Raw genomic sequence first — 21,184 nt, 5'->3', positions numbered from 1 at the left:
TTCACAGTAAATTTACACTTTGCTAGTTGTTTAGAAAAATGTATAGCCACTTGTATATGGAATGTAAAGTTCCTATTTTTCTTTGTAAATTTGATTGGCTAATGTCTTGAAAACAATGGTCTTGCAGATACTCATTCATAGTACCACCATATCTAAGATTTTCTAATAGCATTTCTGGAGCTTCACTGTCAGTCTGGTCTTCATTTATGCTTTATCAAGTATGACCCAGACAGTAGATGTCTCAGCAGTATTGATTATTCCATTGCCATTGCCATAGATATTAACAGAGATCCCTGATCTCCTTTCTGATGCATTTCTCAGCTGCCACACCATATCTTTTCTACCTTAGAATAGCAAATCACAACAAATATTATTCCACACATGTTAGTTACAGAGTCATTATCATTTAAATTTATTGGATTCAACTCTTGAATTGGTAACATTCAGACAATCATTCAACACTCTCTATTGGGTAATTAAAACCCTTTTAATGTTGCAATTAAATTTGAAAACAATTTGTTCAACAGTTGGCTTGAAAACTGTCACTGTTTAATTGATCTGTAGTGCTGTTTTAGCCTTTGTTCCACCTTTCAAACAAAGCTCTGATGGAGAAGCAGCAAACAACACAAAAAAATTGAAACCTGCATCAAGAGGCGCATTCTCCCTACTATTTTGGTATTTGTTGTGTGGATCCCATCTTTGATCTTTTCTGGTGTAAATGTTATTTCTTTTAAGCCAATTTCTGCCCCTTTAGTTGCCCATCACACAATCTTTCCCATCCAGATAAATGTTGAGGCCTCAGATCACAATATTCAGGCCTGGTGTACTGTAGCCCCCTCAGATCTTCTGTACCCACAAGGCGAGTTCTAGGAGATAGCCTGCAACTGTATGAACTCAGAGGATCTAGCTACTTCCTCCCACAATGCCATTGTCAGCAATTTTAGATCACAGAAAAATTGAGTGAAAAGTACAAAGAGTTTCCATATACATCTTCACCATCCACTCCAGTTTCTCCTATTATTAACATCTTACATTAATGTGGTAAATTACTTAAAATTAATGAGCCAATTTTGATACATTACTATTAACTATAGCCTATACTTTACATTGTCATTCATGCTTTGTATTATATATTCTGTTTTTTGACAAAGATATAATGTCATGTATCCCCTTACATGAAATCATACAAATTAATTTCATTGCCTTAAAAATGGCTTATGTTCCATCTATTTGTACCACTCTTCGTTCTCTTGAACTCCTGGCAACCACTAATCTTTTCACTCTCTCCATAATTTTCTTTGAAATGAGTGTTATTTGTTGAAATAGCATAGTATGTAGCTTTTTCAGGTTAGTTTCTTTCATTTAGCAATATGTAACAAAGGTGCCTTCATCTCTTTTCATGGCTTGATAGCTCATTTCATTTAATTCCATTGTATGGATACAGCACAGTTAGCTTATGCATTACTTGTATTGAAGGAAGGAACTTGATTGCTTCCAAGTTTTAACAATTATGAATTAAACTGCAAATAAACATTTATGTGCAGGTTTTTGGTTGGGCATAACTTTCAGTTGTTTTGTATAAATGCCAGGGAGTACAGTTGCTGGATCAGATGTTAAGAGTATGTTTAGTTTTGTAAGAAATTTCCAAATTGTCTTCCATATTGACTGTACTATTTTTCATTCCCTCCAGTAACAAATGGGAGTTCTTACAGCTCCACATCCTCAACAGCATTTCAGCAATTGGTATTGCCAGTATTTTGTATTTTAGCCATTCTAATAGGTTTTTAGTGGTATCTTGTAATTTGGAATCCTCTAATGACATATGATATTGAGCATCTTCTCATATGCTTATTTACCATCTTTAAGTCTTTTTTTGATTAGGTGCCAATTCAGATCTTTTGCCCATTTTAATTGGATTTTTTATGGTTGAGTTTTTAAAGTTAGTTGTCTATTTGAATGCCAATCCTTTTTCAGAGATGTGTTTTGCAAATATTTTCTGGTGTACTTATAAGAAAATGAAATTTGGACACATATGTACTTAGAAAAGATATAAAAAGATATGTAAAAAGATATAGGGAAAAGATGTCCACAACCAAGGCAATGAGAGAGGACTAGAGCACATTCTTCCCTCATCCTAAAGGAGATAACCCTTCTGGCACTTTGGTTTTGAAGGAACAGAGTGCACATCAATCACAACAAGTCTCAGATGTGGCAGAGAGGTTAAAATTATCATACCAAGAATTTAAAATGTATATGATTAATATGTTAAACACCCTCATGAAAAAGTAGATAACATAGCAGAATAAACAGGCATTATAGGCAGAGAGATGGAAACTCTAAGATAGATTCAAAAGGTAATAGTGAAAATCAAAACCACTGTAATAGAAAACCTTTGGCAGGATCATCAGTAGACTGGAAATAACCAAAACAATTAGTAGTCTTGAAGAAATGGCAAAAGAAATTTCCATAATGAAAATGTAAAAATGAAGAAGAATTAAAAATTAATATTCAATATCTATGAGACAATTGCAAAAGACGTAACATATACATGATAGGAATATCAAAGAGAAGACAGAAAGGAAAAAAGTAAAATATTTGAATCAATAATGACTAAGAATTTCCACAAAGTTAATAATAGAAATAAAGCACAGCTCCAGAATGATCAGAGGATACACTAAGCAGGATAAACACTAAAAATATTTTTTTAAAAAACTAGGGGGAGTACAAACATACATAGAGAGGAAAGAATATATAAATTATATTGGATTTTCTTTAGAAATAATGCAAACAAAAATAAAGTGTTGAAATTTGAGTCACCAACTTAGAAATGGGTATCCATTGAAATTATCCCTCTAAAATGAAGAAGAAATATTTTTTTCAGACAAGAAAAATGAAGGAATTTGTCACTAGTAGAAGTGCGTTGCAAAAAAGAGTAAAACGAAACAAGAAACAGAAAACAAAGTCAGAGAGAAGAAAAATGATATGTCAGAAACTTGGAAGAATATTAGAAAAGGAACAAATGAAAGTAATATATTTTACTTTTCTTATACTTTTTTTTAAACATTTCACCAGGACATAATTGTGTCCAAGGCACCTGAGAATTGCATACATGAATATGTATTTTAATACCTTTATTTTATTCATTTATTTTATGTTTTTATATCATGCTGAGGATCAAATCCAGTGCCTGACACATGCAAGTGTTCTAACAATGAGATACAACCCCAGCCCCTACTTTTCTTACACTTAATTGAATTAATAGTTAATAGTATGTCCAAAATAATAATAGGAACAATGTATTCAATGAGTATAGTTTATGGATATGTGAAATGAATTCCCAAAAGCTATATGGGAAAGGAGGAAGGCTTGGAATATTCTGTTATAAAGTACTTGTACTCCCTGTAAAGTTGGTAAGGTATTATTTCAAAGCGGACTAGTAAATTGTACACTATAAACTCAAAGCAAAAATGAATAATGTGAAAAAGGAAATATAATTGTTATGCTGAGACAGAGAAAAGAGCAGAATAATGTAAAATACTCAGTTAAAACCAGAGAAGGCTAAAAACAAAAAGAAACAAACATAGAACAGGGGCTAGGATTGTGGCTCAGTGGCAGAGCACTTGCCTAGCATATGTGAGGCACTGGGTTCAATCCTCAGTACCACATAAAAATTAAAAAAATGGAATGAAGGAATTGTGTCCATCTACAACCAAAAAACATTTAAAAAACAATGAACAAAGACAATGAACAGAAATCAGTTGGAATACATTCATATTAATCCAAATATGTCCACCTTCACTTTGTCAGTGGTTTAAATACACCAATTAAAAAGGACTATGAAGAGTGGACCAATAAAAAAAGACCTAACTATGTATTATCTTTAAGAAACCCACTATAAGGCATCTATAAACTAAAAAGATAATTGAATAATATGTAATGCTTACAGTAATCAAAAGAAAGTTGTGGTGGCTATAGTAATAGAAAACAAAGCAGAATTCAGAGTAAATTATCAGGGATAAGGAAGGGTGCTATGGTCTGAAAGTTAGTATCCCCCAAATTCATATGTTGAAACCTAACTCCCATGTAATAATATTAGCAGGTGAAGTTTTTAGGAGGTGATTAGCTCACAAGGTCTCTGTCCTCATGAATGGGATTAATATCTTTATAAAGGCTTAACAACCTGTTTGCCCCTTTTGCAACATGAGGAATGTAGCAAGATCACTGTCTATGAACCAGGAAGTGAGCCCTCATTAGATATCAAACCTACCTCAGAGACCTTGGAATGGACCCACTATTTGACCCAGTTATCCTACTTCTCAGTTTATCCCCAAAAGACTTAAAATCAGCATGTTAAAGTGATGCAGCCACATCAATGTTTGTAGCAGTTTAATTCACAATAGCTAGATTGTGGAACCAACCTAGATGCCCTTCAATACATGAATAGATAAACAAACTGTGGTATACATACACAATGGAATATTACTCAGCCATAAAGAAGAATAAAACTATGGCATTTGCAGGTAAAGGTATAGAGATAGAGGATATCTTACCAAGTGAAATAAGCCAATCCCCCAAAACCAAAGGCCAAATGTTTTCTCTGATAAGTGGATGCTGATACATAACAAGGTCAGGAGGGGGTAAGGGAAGAATAGAGGAACATTTGATTTTATAGAGGGAAATGAGGGGAGGGGAAGGAGTGGGGGAGGAAAGATCGTGGACTGAGATAAACATCAGTACCCTATATACATTTAAGATTACATGAATGGTGTAACTCTACATCATGTGCAACCAGAAAAATGAAAATTTGTACCCCATTTGTGTACAATGAATCAAAATGAAATCTGTAAAAATAAAAGAAAAAAAGGAAAAGGGGCTTGTATGTTTGCTTCTGTTTTATAATCTTTGGTGTATAGGATTAAATACATCACGTTTTCCTCAGTTCTTGGCACATAATCATCATTGGTCCATGCAAGGATATCTCTTATTTTTATTTACTTAGCCTTTTTCCATCATTTTCTTCCATATAATAGGCAAACATTCTAATGTAATTGATGTGATAGTTTATATTTGAATGTGTCTTTTAAAACAGTGTTCATGTTGAAGATTTGGACCTACTTTTTCTTCTATAAGATGCAGGGTCTCTGGTCTGATTCTGAAGTCCTTGATCCATTTTGAGTTGAGTTTTGTGCAGGGTGAGAGATAGGGGTTTAATTTCATACTTCCTTAACAGGACTCCTGTAGCACAAGAAATAAAAGCAAGAATCAACAACTGGGATAGATTCAAACTAAAAAGCTTTCTCTCAGCAAAGGAAACTATCAGTAATGTGAAGAGAGAGCCTACAGGGTGGGAGAAAATCTTTGCCACTCATACTTCAGATAGAGCGCTAATTTCCAGAATATATAAAGAACTCAAAAAACTCTACACCAATAATACAAATAATCCAATCAACAAATGGGCTAAGGAAATGAACAGACACTTCACAGAAGAAGATCTACAAGCAGTCAACAGATATATGAAAGAATGTTCAACATCTCTAGTAATAAGAGAAATGCAAATCAAAACTGCCCTAAGATTCCATCTCACCCCAATTAAAATGGCGATTATCAAGAACACAAGCAACAATAGGTGTTGGCGAGGATGTGGGGAAAAAGGTACACTCATACATTGCTGGTGGGGTTGCAAATTAGTGCAGCCACTTTGGAAAGCAGTATGGAGATTCCTTAGAAAGCTTGGAATGGAACCACCATTTGACCCAGCTATCCCACTCCTTGGCCTATACCCAAAGGACTTAAAATCAGCATACTACAGAGACACAGCCACATCAGTGTTCATTGCTGCTCAATTCACCATAGCCAGATTGTGGAACCAACCTGGATGTCCTTCAATTGATGAATGGATAAAGAAAAAGAAACTGTGGCATATATATACAATGGAATATTACTCTGCCATAAAGAATGATAAAATTATGGCATATGCAGGCAAATGGATGAAATTGGAGAATATCATGCTAAGTGAGATAAGCCAATCTCAAAAAACCAAAGGATGAATGATCTCGCTGATAAGCGGATGATGACATATAATGGGGGGTGGGAGGGGTTAGCGTTAGGTTAGGGTTAGGTTTAAGGTTAGGGTTAAGGAAGGTGGCAAGAATGGAGGAAGGAAGGAATGTATAGAGGGAAAAGAGGGGTGGGAGGGGTGGGGGGGAAGGGGAAAATAACAGAATGACTCAAACATCATTACCCTATGTAAATATATGATTACACAAATGGTATGCCTTTACTCCATGTACAAACAGAGAAACAACATGTATCCCATTTGTTTACAATAAAATAAAAATAAAGAAAAAAAAATAAAACAGTGTTCATTTACATGAATTTTTAGTTTGTGTAAATATTGATGTCTTCAGTATATTATTGTTTCTTACTTTTTTCCCTAAGTCATACATATTTTCTTTTAGCTATTCATGTTATATGTATCTATAGCTCATTGCTTCTAATAGTTGCACAGTATTCTTCCATATCTGACCTGCCTTTTCTCAAAGTTTAAACATTTTCATACTTGTATGCTTTTATGGACCTATATGAAGATTTCTTTAGGCTCATTTTTAGGAATAGAATTGCTCCCATGTCAGCTGTGGTGGATGAAGTTTCTGTGTCCTTAAAACACTACCAACATGTAGCATTTTCTAGATTTCTAGTTTTTCTTAGTTATAGAACTAAACTAATACCTCATTTTAAAAATTTAATTTCTTTTATTAAAAAGGTTTCTGACATCTCTTCACAGTTGCATACATCTGGGATTTTCTTTTACGTAACTTGCCTTTTCTTATTTTTTTTTTTTATGTTTCTGTTAGTGCCTCTTTTTCTTCTTGAGTTGTGTGAGTCCCTTCTCTATTCTAAATAGTAGTTCCTTATTCATTGTAGATATTGAACATACTTTCTCCCACTCTGTTATTAACCTTTAAAAAGTCTTTCCCTGCCCATAGACCCAAGGTGTTCTGCATTATTTTCATAGAAACTTTAGAGTTTTACCTCTTACATATAGACACATCTAAAGTCCATGTTACTATATTGTATTACATAGGGATATGACTCTGTCCTTCCTAATGTAATGGTACTATTTCCCCCAGCATATTTAGTATATAATCTTATATTTTGTCCATCAATTTATACTGCTATATTTATGCTGTGTTAGGCTCCCATATGAATTTGCCTTTCAGCTCTGTTTTCCCCAGTTGGTCTTTTTTTATATTATTGCAATAGTACTATGAGTTTTTATTTGTTCCTACAGCTTTGAGTACATTTTAATACCTAGTAGAGCAAATCTTCCCCTGTCTAGTCTTCTTTTTTAAAAAAGTTGATTTAGTTTTTTGTGGGGTTATTCTTCTCTTTGGATTTAGTATAAGTTTGCTGGAAAATCCACTTTGAAATTGACTGAGACTGGGTTGAATTTATAGGTTAATTTGAGAGATAATTGCCATCTTTGTAATATGCAGTTGTCCCATATAACAACATAGATGTCTTCATTTCTGTCTTAGTTCCTTTTTTGTTGCTATAACAAAATACCTGAGACTGGGTGATTTATAAAGAAAATGAATTTCTCAAAGTTCTAGATGCTAGAAAATCCAAAAACATGGTACTATTTATCTGTTTATCATCTACCAAGTACCTTCCTGCTTGGCTTGATTGGAGGGTATCACATGGTGAAATGTAGCAAGATGGCCACAGACAGCTTGCATTGATAACAAAAACTGCTCCCTTGATAATTCATTAATCCATTAATCTGTGAATAAATCCATTAATTGATATAGTCCTCATGACATAATGACTTCCCAAATGTTGCACCTCTTAAACCCCATTAGTGTATGACTTTGGGAACTAACTTTCCAACACATAAAATTTGGGGAACACATTTAAACCATAGCAATTTCATTAGATTATTTTCTACATCTTTTATTAGAGAGTTTAAGATTTTTCAGTAGAGATCTTGTATATGCTTGCTTAAATTTCAAGATTCTGTATAGGTTTTTTTTTTTTTTTTTTTTTTTTTTTTTTTTTTTTTTTTGCCAGTGTGGAAAGTATTTTCTAAGTGGTCATTGCTGGTATAGAAAAATGCTATTGATTTTTGGTGGGTTGATTTTTTCTAATATCTTTACTGAACTCTGTTCATAATTAGTTCCAATAGTTTGATTTTTTTTTGTTTTGAATTTTTTTAGGTAGACGATTATCTTCCTTATAAATGGTGCTAATTGTTTTTGCATCTGCATTTCATAAGTGAAATGGGCTTAAAGTTTCTTTTCTTATAATTGTCTTTATTTGATTTTAGAATCAAGATTACACTACCCTCATGAAATGGACTGAGTAAACTTCATTCTTTTTCTAGTGACTGGAATCAATTGGATAAGGTAGTAATTAACTGTTTCTTGGAAGTTTGGTAGAATTCACCTATAATATCATCGGGGGCTGAGTCTTTCTTTTTTTTTTTTTTGGTAGGATATCTTTGACTATCGTCATTTTATTTTGGGGGAAGATTTTTTTTTTTTTACTTCATGTCATCTTTCCAATTTATTAGCCTATTGTATGTGATACTCATTTAAAACTTTTATATTGTTTTCCTTTTTTTCATCCTGCATTTTATTTATTTAAATCTTCTCTCATCTTTATAAAATATATTAACTCTTTAAAAGAGTCAATTTCTGATTCATTTCTCTCTGTGAGAAAGGATTTTCTGCTTATTAGTTACTATTCATATATTTCCTTATTTCTTATTTTGCTGTTTCCATTACGTTGAATTCTTAGCTGGTTTTTTTAGCCTTTCTCATTTCATGATATTTAAAGCTATACGCTGATATATAAAGTTATACATGTATATAAAGCTCTACGCTGCCTTCTTAGTTTTTCTTAACTGTCCCACAAATTTTCATTTCTAGTGTTTTATATTCACTCACTTTAAAATATTTATTTTATGATCTATCTTAACACAAGGTTAATTTAGTAATAGACCATTTTGTTTCAAACATATGCTAATTTTGGCTTTTTTATTAATTTTTAATATTGCATTGTGATTGGAAAACATAGAATCATGATATTAAACCTTTGGAATTTATTGAGTCTTCCTTTACAACTATAATTATGGTTTGTTTTTGGAAAAGTTCTATTTGTTTTCTTGAATGATTCTATATGCTCTATTTTTTGGACTTCTATTCTCTATATATAATAGCTTGAATTTTTTATTAATAATGCAAAAGTGTTCCTTATCTCTACTTGATTTTTATGTTTGTTTGACCTGTTAGTTCCTAAGAAGAGTGTTAAAATATCCAAGTGTACTTGTTCCTTTTCTCTCACTGGTTCTACTAGTTGCTTTAAATATTTTGAAACTTTTCAAAAATATACACATGTGTATGATGGATATATCTTCTTGTCCTACTGTTCTTTGTCACATAATTCTATTTTGTCATATATTGAGAACTCTACCTCAACATTATTTTGGTTCATAATTGTCTGGTGTATCTTTTAAAAATTATTTTCAACATTTTTTGTCTTTTTATATTAAAGAATATCTCTCTAGCCTGAATATTGTTGAATCTTACTTTATTCCAGTCTGTAAGTCTGTCTTTTAATTGGTCAGGTACATTTATTACAGTTATTCTTCTGTTGGGACTTTTTTTGGCATTTCATCTTATACTGTCAATTATAGTGTTTTCTTTTCTTTTTTCTCCTTTCCTGTTTTATGTTACTCTTGCCTAGTAACTTAAGATCTATCCTCAAGTATGTACCCTTCTTGCCTTTTTACACATTCAATAACTTTATATTTCCTCCAAGATTAGTACTTCAGCAGGCTCTCAGATTCTATTTATTTTCCATCCATATCAACCCCATCATGTAAACATTGTCTAGAATTTTGATATTTTTTAGATTACATGTGTCCCTCTTACATTTATAGTTTTCCCTGGGCTGATTTAGGAAAAAGAAGTACAGATCATACTAGTTCATCATGTTGGCAGGAAGTGGAAAGCCTCAAAGTAGTTTTTGTAGCAAATTGACAGAATTTATCTTGTTCTGAATTTTACCACTTTAATCACAGCTGGTGAGTTGATAATGGTATTTTTTCCCTCAAATAACAGGTAGAAAACGTGAAGTTATTGGATCGTTATGTGGGTAAGAAACCAGCTAATGGAATTCTGTATCTTACTGCAACCCACCTGATCTATGTGGAGGCTTCTGCTGCAGCCAGGAAGGAAACATGGGTATGTTTGAGAAGAAATATTAAAAGTTCTTAAGAGTTATGTATACATGCCTTCTGTATGGTAGTTCCTTGAAATTTCAGGAAGCACTGTTGAATTGTTTTGAAACCTTTCCATCAAAGAGCTTATTCTAAGAGTCTTTTTCATAGTCTGATTTGTAGGATTTCTCTTCCCTCAAATTATTGGGTGTAATCATTTTAAACTATATGAGAATGATTCTGAGATTTAGTTCAGTTTTTTAGGTTGAGTAGTTTTTGCTCATTTTCTGAACTTTTTTATTTGGTAAGCATCCTGAAATAATGTAAAACCTCGCTATACATGAGACAGGGTCCAAGAACCAGCAGCACCCATATCATCTGGGAGCTTGTGAAAAATACAGAAACTCAACCACTTAGAGAGCCCTTGAGTGTTTGGATTCCTAAAAAGCTCTTAGATGATGGTAATGGTGAGGCCCCATGGAATACACCTTAGGTTGCACTGAATTAAACTATCTCTGTACTAAGATAGCATTTCATCTGCATGTATGTATGTGTGTATATGTGTGTTTCTGGTTTTCCTTTGATAGTGTTGTTAGGGTCCCGTTCCGACTAATCCCCGGAGAGTCAAAGTGAACACACAGTAATGCAAATCACACGAGGTTTTATTAAAGCAAGCTCAAGCCTGGACCACAACCAGCCCCTCAGACCGATACAATGGCTGGGGGGAAGCGGCCCCGAGTGGCGAGAAAGCACTCTATTTAAGAGCTTTTTCAGCATTCATACACAAGGACCTGTACATTATTGGTTAAAATTCAGATAGCTAAATATTTGTCCTCTTTTGGTTTGGTCCCTCCACTTTATTTGAATCTTATTGGGTCCCGCCAAAACTGAACGGTCCTGGAGGGAACAGGGAGGAGGGAAGGAGTGAATTATGAGGGAGAGGGGTCAGGGTTAGGTTCCCCTGTCCTTGATAGATGGGGTCTCCGGACAGCTGCACATTCCTCAGATAGATATCTCTGAACACCCTTGATAAGCCCGGGGCCCAGCACATCCTATTTGACCTGTATTGGCCCTCGAAGGCGCCGCTGTGGCTGCCGGCATCCTTGGTGCTTGCACGCCCTTTTCCTGGGGGCCCAGTTCACAAAATAGCTTGTTTATACGAGAGGGCTGCACGGATGGCACCCCATTCTCAACAGTGTTTTGTAACTACTTTAGCACCCTTAATGTTATTTTCCTATCCTAACATAGCATCATAATTTAATCTTAGTCGTTAGCTACATTTATGCTTATACCTTTTCCTTTATAACAAATACAACATGTTTCATACATGTTTCATACTTATGGCATAGTATAGTGATTAAGATCCCACACTTTAGAGCCACTCTGCTCAGGTTGAAATCCCAGCTTCATCATTTACTACCTTTGTAACCTTGGGCAAATTACTTAGCTTTTCTGTGTTTAACTTGTTCACATGCAAAATAGGACTAATAATAATAATAATAATACATTGATAATTCAAGGTATAAGAATTACAAATTTAATGTTTCTAAGTACTTAAAACAGTGCCTAGGATATAATAAGTACTGGCACATGAGTGTAAAATAAATTAATTAGGGTATACATATGAAATAATTATCTTAAACTTCTTTTTAAAAATACCATGACTTTCTCCATAATGAGGTTCTATCTTGCTTACTTTGCTGCCATGAAGAAATGCCAAAAGTGGAATCTGGAAAGCTAATTCTAGATGGATCTGAAGCTAATTGGTGATGTGACCTTACATAATTGATTTTCCCTCTCTGAGTTTGTTTCCCCATCTGTAAAATTAGGTGATTAGATTATATAATTAGTAAATACTCTTCCAGTTCTAAAAGTTTGGGAAGCAGCTCTTTAGCACTGTGCCATGAGCCTCTTGTCCACCTACATTCATAGACAGTTTAAATGTTTCCAAATTTGTTCCTGCTGGGTATTTATTTCAAACCCAGTTGGTAGGATGTAGAAGGGAGAACTTAAGTTACTTGGTATTTTTCCATGTCAGAGGGGGCTTATTTACCTGATCACCATTATTAATAAAGCTATTCTCAGCCTTAGTCTGCCCAATTAGTCTACCTGCCTGCCCCTCTTCCAGTTTCACCACAGTCATTTGCCTTGCCCTGATCTTGGTGATCATTGTTTTACCATCCAAATACATGTCTCCCACATTGACTAAAGGGCTTTGATTTTTCTTGATATTTGATATATTAAATTCTGTTACATTATCAAGAGTTTTTCAGGCCCCCTCAAAACTGTCATGGGAGGAATTTGAGTTTGACAAATAATTGAGATAGAAAATTCCTCATAGGAATATGTGAATGATCTGCATACCTGTACCATTCATAGACAGTGGATATGATAGGAGGATTTCATGGATAAGATGACTTTTCCCAATAAAATAGGAGTGAGGACTGGGAATGACAGTCAGGTACTATTGAGTGGGAAGCCCCTAGGTAAAGGAAAGGGAGTCCAGAGAATGGGAAGAGCACATCTAGGATCTGTATTTGCAGGAAACATCAGAGACACGGATGAGGGAAAACATCAAATGCTAAAAATGCAAAACCATTATTCTGTGGATTTTGGGATTTGTAAAGAGAGGATTGCATTATTTAGACACTTTTTTTTTTTACCAGTTCCCTCTCTATGCTTTTATTTATGCTGACATTAGTGTGAACAAAAGCAATCATCCCACATTTTTGCTTTGCTGTCACTAGAGTCTAAAATGTGGGAGAGCATTTTTTCCTAGTATTTCTAGTTAAATCCTAATTCCAGATCTAGAGTTTTTAGAATGACTAGAGTTAGACTACCATGGTTCAAATCTTATTTGTGCTGCTTCTTAGCTGTGCAAACTCTTATGAGAATTCACGTCTTAGAGCTTTGATTTCTTTCTTTTTTTTATTATTGTAAACAAATGGGATACATGTTGTTTCTCTAGTTGTACATGGAGTCAAGGCATACCATTTGTGTAATCATAAATTTACATAGGGCAATGTTGTTTGATTCATTCTGTTATTTTTTCCCTTCCCCCCACCCCTCCCACCCCTCTTTTCCCTCTATACAGTCCTTCCTTCCTCCATTCTTACCACCCTCCTTATCCCTAACCCTAAACCTAACCCTAACCCTAACGCTAACCCCTCCCACCCCCCATTATTATGTCCTCATCCGCTTATCAGCGAGATCATTCATCCTTTAGTTTTTTGAGATTGGCTTATCTCACTTAGCATGATATTCTCCAATTTCATCCATTTGCCTGCAAATGCCATAATTTTATCATTCTTCATGGCAGAGTAATATTCCATTGTATATATATGCCACAGTTTCTTTGATTTCTTTATTCCTAAAATAGGATGATTATACCCCAAAGGGCTCCTATAGGGATTAATAGCTAATAGTCATGGGCAACTTTGTGAGTAATAAAGCACAAAACTGATTATTAACCATTATTTAGTAATTTGTTAGAACAAAAGGAAGTTCTATTTTCTTCTGATAATTATTCTGTGATTTTTAAATTCCATTATAATATGGAGAAGTTATCACTGCAGAGCTAATCCACTAAACCTGTTAATCTTTTATCTGTGAGAATAGAGAATTTGCCTAACATTGCACTTTGCTTCTTATTGTTTTGCCATTATTAGGCTTTATTTCTGTTTGAGAGTATTCCATTGTGTCTTGCAAAGGATGTTGTAGGTTATTCATCTGATTATACTTTTGACAATGCTGTTATCATTACTGAGAGTTAAGCACACTGTTAGTGATAGAGCTGGCACCCTTCTATATGTTTATCCTGCTTCTTTTCTGTTTTGCAGATTGCACTCCATCACATTGCCACTGTGGAGAAGTTGCCCATCACTAGCATGGGCTGTCCTCTGATCCTCCGCTGTAAGAATTTCCGGGTGGCCCACTTTGTTTTAGACTCTGATCTTGTGTGTGAGGAGGTTTATATTTCACTGCTCAAGCTTTCTCAGCCAGGTAGTTATGATAGCATTTTTATTTAAAATCATTTATTTTTTTCCAGAGCATTATGATAGAAAGATTATGGGCTGTATAGTTAGTCAGAGTTTGGATTCCTCTACTACTTAGCAGATATGTGGTATTTTGGCAAGTTATATAACCTCTGAACTCAGCTTACTCCCTGTAAAAGTAGGGAGATAAAACTCCTAAGGTGGTGGTTTTGAGGCTTAGATAACATTCATGCATTTTACTGTGCACTTAGTATATAGTAGATATTTAATAGTTATTGCCTTATTTCCTTTTGTCCTTTGGGCTTTATGTTTGACCCACTATTCCCACTCCTACCTTCACTCCAACTAGAAGATTAGAGCTGTTTATCACAGTTATTAATAATGTAGTTGTCATTACTTCTTCCAGCTTCACTTTGATTCCCAGTTAATTTATCAACTTCCTCTGATTTTAGTCTTTGGAATTTCCATGCTCTTAAGTTTTCCCTCCCATTTTCTTCTCCTTTTTCCCCAGAATAAGTCTCAGTGTTTGCTGATATTTTATTGACAGAGGAACCTGCCAGCCAACCCAGAAATTTATAAGGTTCTGATAGGCTCCAATATTTCTGGAAAAGGTGTTGCCACCTAAATTGGTCAAATGAGTATTGATTGCATGTCCCATCTTGCGAAGCGAGAAAGCAGAACTAACAGGGAGAAGAGAAGTGGCCACTTATTAGCCAGGAGCTGGTGTTGACCTGACAAGTAAAATGCAGTGTCATTGTTAATGTTGTGTGACATGGTCAGACAAGCCATGCAATTATAACATGGAAACCCAGTTAAATTTTTTTAAGGACTACTTTCCTAACATGTGAAAATTCAAAGCCTTATTCAGTCTATTATTCAACATTCTTTTTTACAGTAATCCAAACAGAAAATTCTCATTTTGTATTGGTGACAGAAAAATAAAACATTTTAAAAGAAGAACCCAAAGCAGTATGTCAGTTCTTATTCCTTACATAAAGACAAACATGTTCACAAAACCCTATCCTTTTCTGGGACTGACAAATATTCCTTTTGGAAGAAGGAAAACTTTGTTCACCTTGTTTAGTGATCTTTCAGTTTTACTTACAGTAATTTTGTTTCCATGACTCTCTTCTCCAGTATTACCTGAAGATCTTTATGCTTTCTCTTATAATCCCAAATCCTCAAAAGAGATGAGGGAAAATGGATGGAAACTGATTGACCCAATATCAGATTTTGAACGAATGGGAGTACCCAACCGGTATTGGACCATAACAGATGCCAATAGAAACTATGAGGTAATTTTGTGATTTCTGCTTTCCTTTTGGTACATTTAATTAAAACGGAAGAGTATCAGCAAATTAAGTTTTGAAAAAGAAAGAGGGAATCCCTCATAATCTCTCCTTTTTATTTAATATTCAAATAGCATTTATTAGGTACCTACTGTGCTCAAGGCACCGAGTCAGAGGTCTACAGGTCTAAAGCACAGGGCTGCTGTGGGAACATAGATGGGGGATATGAAAGTCAGCCTGGGAAGCCAGAAATCGCTTGATGTTTTGGGGTATTGCCTTGTGAAAGAACTTTATCCTAATTTATATAAGGGGTAAAGGAAGAGGTCACAAAGGAAAGCCAGATCATGGCTAAATTAAGAAATTTGAACATTTTCATGAAGAAACCATGGGAGCCATGAAAATATTTTAATATAGAAGGAAACATGAGTATATTTGTATGTTAGAAAGATAATATTGTTTTCAGTGTGGAGAATTGGCTTGCTGGAGCTAAGAATGCAGAAAGGTAATACATGAAGTGGTAAGAACATGAAATAAATAATGACTATAAATTGAGAAGAATTTAAAAATATTTAAGTTGTAGAAGCAAAAGAATCTGGTGAGAGCATAAATGTGGTTGGAAAAAGAAGTGGGAGTTTAGTATGTGTGCAAGATTCCTGATTTTTAGCCTTAGTAATTGAGTGGGTAGTGATAATGTTAACCAAATGAGGATGACAAGAAGGGGGACACACACATCTTCAGTTTTTTACTTGAGTTCAAGGTTGATTCAAAAGATATCAACTACTTGATATCAAGCATTTGGGTGTGGATCTGAAGAAAGAGCTCTGGGCTGAATATAGAGGTCTAGGATCATACTTGGGATCCCCATGACCATTCCTCAGATTCTGTGATTCATTAGAAGGACTCACAGAACTCAACATGTTTGAACTTTATGGTTTATTACAGTGACAAAATACAAAGTAAAATCAGTAAAGGAAAAAGGAATATAAGGTGAAGTTTGGAGAAAGTGCTACAAGCATTCAGTGTCCTCTCCCAGTAGAGTCACATAAGACACAATTTATTACCCCATCAATAAATTGTAATACATGTGTACCAGGGAAACTCATTAGAGATTCAGTGCCCAAGGTTTCTAATGGTGGGCTGATTGCTTCTGCCTAATGTATATCAAAATTTCAAATGCCCAGTAGGAAAGTGTTTTTAATTCGCTTTTTCACTAATGTGACTAAAGGATCTGACCAGAACAATTATAGAGGAGGAAAAGTTTATTTGAGGGCTCACAGTTTCAAGTTCTTAGTCCATAGAAGGCTGTCTTCATTCTTCAGGGCTCGAGGTGAGGCTGGATATCATGGCAGTAGAGTGTGGTGGAGGAAAGCAACTCATATCATGATCAGAAAGTAGAGAGAGAGTCTCCACTCTCCAGATACAAAGTATATACTCTATAGTATATACTATATATCCCACCTCCTCCAGCCACACCCTACCACTTCAGTTACCACTCAATTAATCCCTATCAGGGGGTTAATTCACTGATTGGGTTAAAACTCTCACAACCAAATCTTTTCTCCTCTGAAACTTCTTACATTTTCTTATACATGAACTTTTGGGGGACACCTCACATCCAAACCATAACAGAAAGCATGTTTTCAGCATAAATCACATTGTTCACACAATCAATTTAGGCATAACAGTCTTCTTGCCAGTTAGGGAATGATGAACAACCTTCCAAAATCTAGGTTTCCACGCACCAACCGAAAGCTAACTTTACAAGAGGCCAAGGATAGCAGTCAAATCTTCTATGAGTCATTGGTATGTAAGTGATATTCCTAAGTTGTTGGATCATTAATTTTTTCCAGCTTATTTTGTTATCAAAATAATAAATTGTGATTTATTATATTAGCAATATAATAATTAGCAATATAATAATATAATTATTAATTAAATAATTGCTAATTGCAATGGCATTCTGATAACACAACTTTGAAGTATTCATTAGGTATGAGAATCCATGAGCTCTCACTTAGCAGACTCATTTATGAAGTGGCTTATCTGGGCTATGCTTTACAGGAATGAGTAGAGATAGGTGAATTCTGTGCAGTTAAAATATGTTTGTAAGTCACCTGAATAAGTCTTAAATATCTATGTTGGCCCTTTAGAGGTGTATGGTCTTCAGAATCAAAAGGGCAGCTTCATTTATTTCTCCTTTTGTGACCTGCTTCTGAAAAGTTAACAGGTAAAAGGGATGGGTAGAGAACTTCTTTTTCAAATATTCTGTATTTGGGGTCTTTGACTTAATTCATGAATTAAGTAGAACATTCTTGATCTGATCTACCTTAAATTTCTTTTGTCCTTTTAAATTTTTTGATCTGTTGTTAAATGCTTGGGGGTGTTCTTTATCTAGGGAAGTGATAAATTTTGCAATAAGTCTGCTGTTAAAATACTTTGTTGCTCTCTCTTTGGAAAAATATTTTAAGCACTAAAAGCTCATAAACTTTAGAAAATGTGTCAGTCTCTTTATAGAGTAAGTCACACCTGAAATGTCAACACCTCCACCCCCACACTAGTTTATTAAACACCCTTTAGATATGCATACCGGCAACTCATTATGCAGTTTATGAAAGAGTAAATAATATTTCTTCCTTCTCCACCTGTCTGCCTCACATTTGAGCTTATTTGTTTTAATTTACATGCTTATCATTTATATTATTTATTCTGATAGGCAAATGTAGGAATTCCAGAGTAGGGTTGTATGTGTGTTTTTGCCTATCATTTTGGTTATTCTAAAGGTACATTTTGTTCTTATATGTCTATACCTTCATTTCTGGAAAAAAATAGCATACATGGAAAAACTACTATATCTAGGATATTTTTGTTCCTGTTTCTGAGGAAAAGATGAATCTGGATAATAAAGCTCAGCCAGCTAATGTGCTTCAGTGAATGCTAATTACAGCCTGTTAATAGCAAGTGAAAATTCTAAAATATTTACATGTAGGGTTGTGTGTGTGTGTGTGTGTGTGTGTGTGTATTGAATTTATTTTCTTTTAGATATGCAGTACCTACCCTCCTGAAATAGTGGTTCCTAAATCTGTTACCTTGGGAACGGTGGTTGGAAGTTCAAAGTTCAGAAGTAAAGAACGTGTCCCTGTACTCTCCTACCTCTACAAAGAGAACAATGTGAGTTAAGCAAACTTCTATAATGGGAGCTAAACTTTGCTCTAGAAGACCAGGGTTTCAGTCCCACCCTGCCACTTAGTGGTTGTGTGACCTCAAATATAACTTCTCTGAACTTTAATACTTCTGAGAGTTTTGAGGGTACCACATTTGGGGGGATATATATGCACTTTGTAAATTGTAAAATGCCCTGCAGATGTTGAGTGGCATTTTATTTTTCTTTAGTTTCTTTTCTGTGGGTTCCAGCTTAGTGGAGTTGCAGGAAAAAAGGGTAAATAGTTTTATGAGATTTTTGGGAACTGTGGCATCTCATTAGAGTTCAGATATTCTTGATCCTTTCTTATTCTTTTCCATATGATTTAAGGTTATAAAAAGAAAACACTTGGCTCCTCTGTGTTTGAGTCCTGTCAAGTAGGAAGTGGTAATAATTCTTACCTTTTATGGTCACTTTGAGATCTAGGGTTAGAAATATAACCAATTCCTCAAATGGACAACTATTGACATGCAAAAGAGTAGAGTAATGCAATTGGATGCCTTTGTATGGAACTATCAAAGTGCACAGACTCCTTCAAAACCAGATCAAAGAATAATGAAGTCAATTAACTAATCATTACCAGATATGCCTATTAAATAGCTATGTTGTTTTTGTTGTTGGAATGGCTTGAAATAAACAAGCCCTCTGATTTTGGCATTAACTCCTAAAACTAGTGAACCCTGTTCTCTAAATCGCTAGATTTTGTTGTATCTTGAATTCTCCTGCTGCCAGCCTCTAGTTTATATGGATTATTTTATTGAAACTATAAAAAGTAGGGAAGTTTGAGAAAAATTACCAATCCATTATGTATAAAGAATAGAATTTTATTAAACAAACATTCCAGATGTGATTTTTTTTTTTTGTAGTCTGATTTGCCAAGACTGGGTTGATAATTAGCCACATGCCAAGAGGAGGCAGGAGGCTTAGTTCAATATCAGTGGAATGTCTAGGCTTTAAAGTCATATCTCTTTGCTTTGAACACTAACCTGAGTTGGCTTATTCTCTCTCTCTACTCCCTAAACCTATAGTCAAGGAAGAATTTTGATCACCCGTGGATGTGATGACTCGGCTAACACATTTTTTCCTTATAGGCTGCCATTTGCCGCTGTAGCCAGCCTCTGTCTGGATTTTACACTCGCTGTGTAGATGATGAGCTGTTACTAGAGGCCATTAGCCAAACAAACCCTGGGAGCCAGTTTATGTATGTTGTAGATACAAGACCAAAGGTATCTGTCAATGACTTCATTGATATTCCTGCCGCTTGCAGTTCCCTCCCCATATGTTGACACTTGCATTGTTATTGGGAAAGTTAAATTCGTGTGTGGGTTTATCATGTCAGATATATATAAAATCACTTGTGCAAGTCATTGATGCTCCATTTGTATGCCTGTCACTGTCAAATAAGGCTATGAGAAGGTAGTTAGAACAACTTGTTATCTCAATTTGACATTCTGAGTTGAATACTCATTGACATCTCCTCATCTTTTTCACTAAATCTATTACTTAACCAGAATTTTCAGTAATCCCCTACTATAGTCTAAATTTACTATCAGAGAAAGAACTTCAACTTAAAAAGTAGAAACTTAGTAATATCAACATATTTTTCTCTGAATAATGTATTAAATAATTTATTAAATTACAGTTTATTAACAGTACTTTGTTGTCCCACAGAGAAGTAGGAGTCACAAGACTGCTGAAAGAATAACAAAAATATTTGGCTGATGTGACAGTAGTTTTTTTTGCACCCAGCACTATTAGATGAATATTTTTTCCCAGCTCAATGAAGTACAGTTTAAATCTTGGTCCCAGAGAGTAAGCAAATACCAGAAACATAGATTTGCCGTGGATTTTGGCAGTGGACATGGACCTATCAAAATCCTTTGATCTTCCTGAGAGCCTGGAGCTGTGGATTTATTGCATTGTGTTTTCTAATGTGAATGCCACTGAACAGGAGGTCTTCAGATCAACCTAAGTATCAGCCCAAAGTCCTCTCAGCATTAATTACATGACTTTCAACATTTTGTCTAGTTTTATAAAAGGTTGTACAAGAATTCATTGTGCCCCATAAAGCAAGTAAAGGACAAATTTCCTTTTCTTAAAAGTTGTACTTTTCACAAAAAGCCCCCCAAAGAAATAATTTTGTTTATAATTGGATGTGTGGAATGTAGATGACTAGGGGATTTCTTTGCAAACTAGTGATTGCAAAATCAGTGATTTAGAGCTAAGTCTAAACCAGGTGGTTGTGGCTTCAGAGTTGAGCAACTGGATATGCATAAAATCAGATAGTGACCTTAGACTACTCTTTGCCCCATTTTTGTGATCTCTCACTGGCTGTTCTCCAGAGTGACCTCAGACTGACTTATCCCAAGAAAGAAAATAGTTCCCCTATCTGCTAAGGTACCACCCTTCAGTTTCTCAGAAGTTTGCTGTCTTATTTCAGTAATAAATGTATCTGACATTAGAATATTGGAAAGAGCTT

The 21,184-nt window shown here is 34.7% G+C and overlaps 1 protein-coding gene across 3 annotated transcripts in view; it reads left to right on the top strand.

Annotated features, from left to right (window-relative positions):
- Mtmr8 (myotubularin related protein 8) overlaps nucleotides 1–21,184 on the top strand; it is an 84,389-nt gene that overhangs the window by 17,690 nt on the left and 45,515 nt on the right. For 2 of the 3 annotated variants that reach the window (XM_047536856.1, XM_047536855.1), the window contains exons 2-6: nucleotides 10,125–10,247; nucleotides 14,062–14,224; nucleotides 15,355–15,512; nucleotides 18,546–18,674; nucleotides 19,797–19,931. In XM_047536856.1, the coding sequence (XP_047392812.1) occupies nucleotides 10,125–10,247; nucleotides 14,062–14,224; nucleotides 15,355–15,512; nucleotides 18,546–18,674; nucleotides 19,797–19,931 (708 nt within the window). The remainder of the gene's footprint in view (nucleotides 1–10,124; nucleotides 10,248–14,061; nucleotides 14,225–15,354; nucleotides 15,513–18,545; nucleotides 18,675–19,796; nucleotides 19,932–21,184) is intronic. The other variant, XM_047536857.1, reaches the window with a different exon arrangement.

Source organism: Sciurus carolinensis, chromosome X (genome assembly GCF_902686445.1).
Source record: "Sciurus carolinensis chromosome X, mSciCar1.2, whole genome shotgun sequence".
Classification (NCBI taxonomy): domain Eukaryota; kingdom Metazoa; phylum Chordata; class Mammalia; order Rodentia; family Sciuridae; genus Sciurus; species Sciurus carolinensis.
This window is presented reverse-complemented; position numbering and strand designations above follow the sequence as displayed.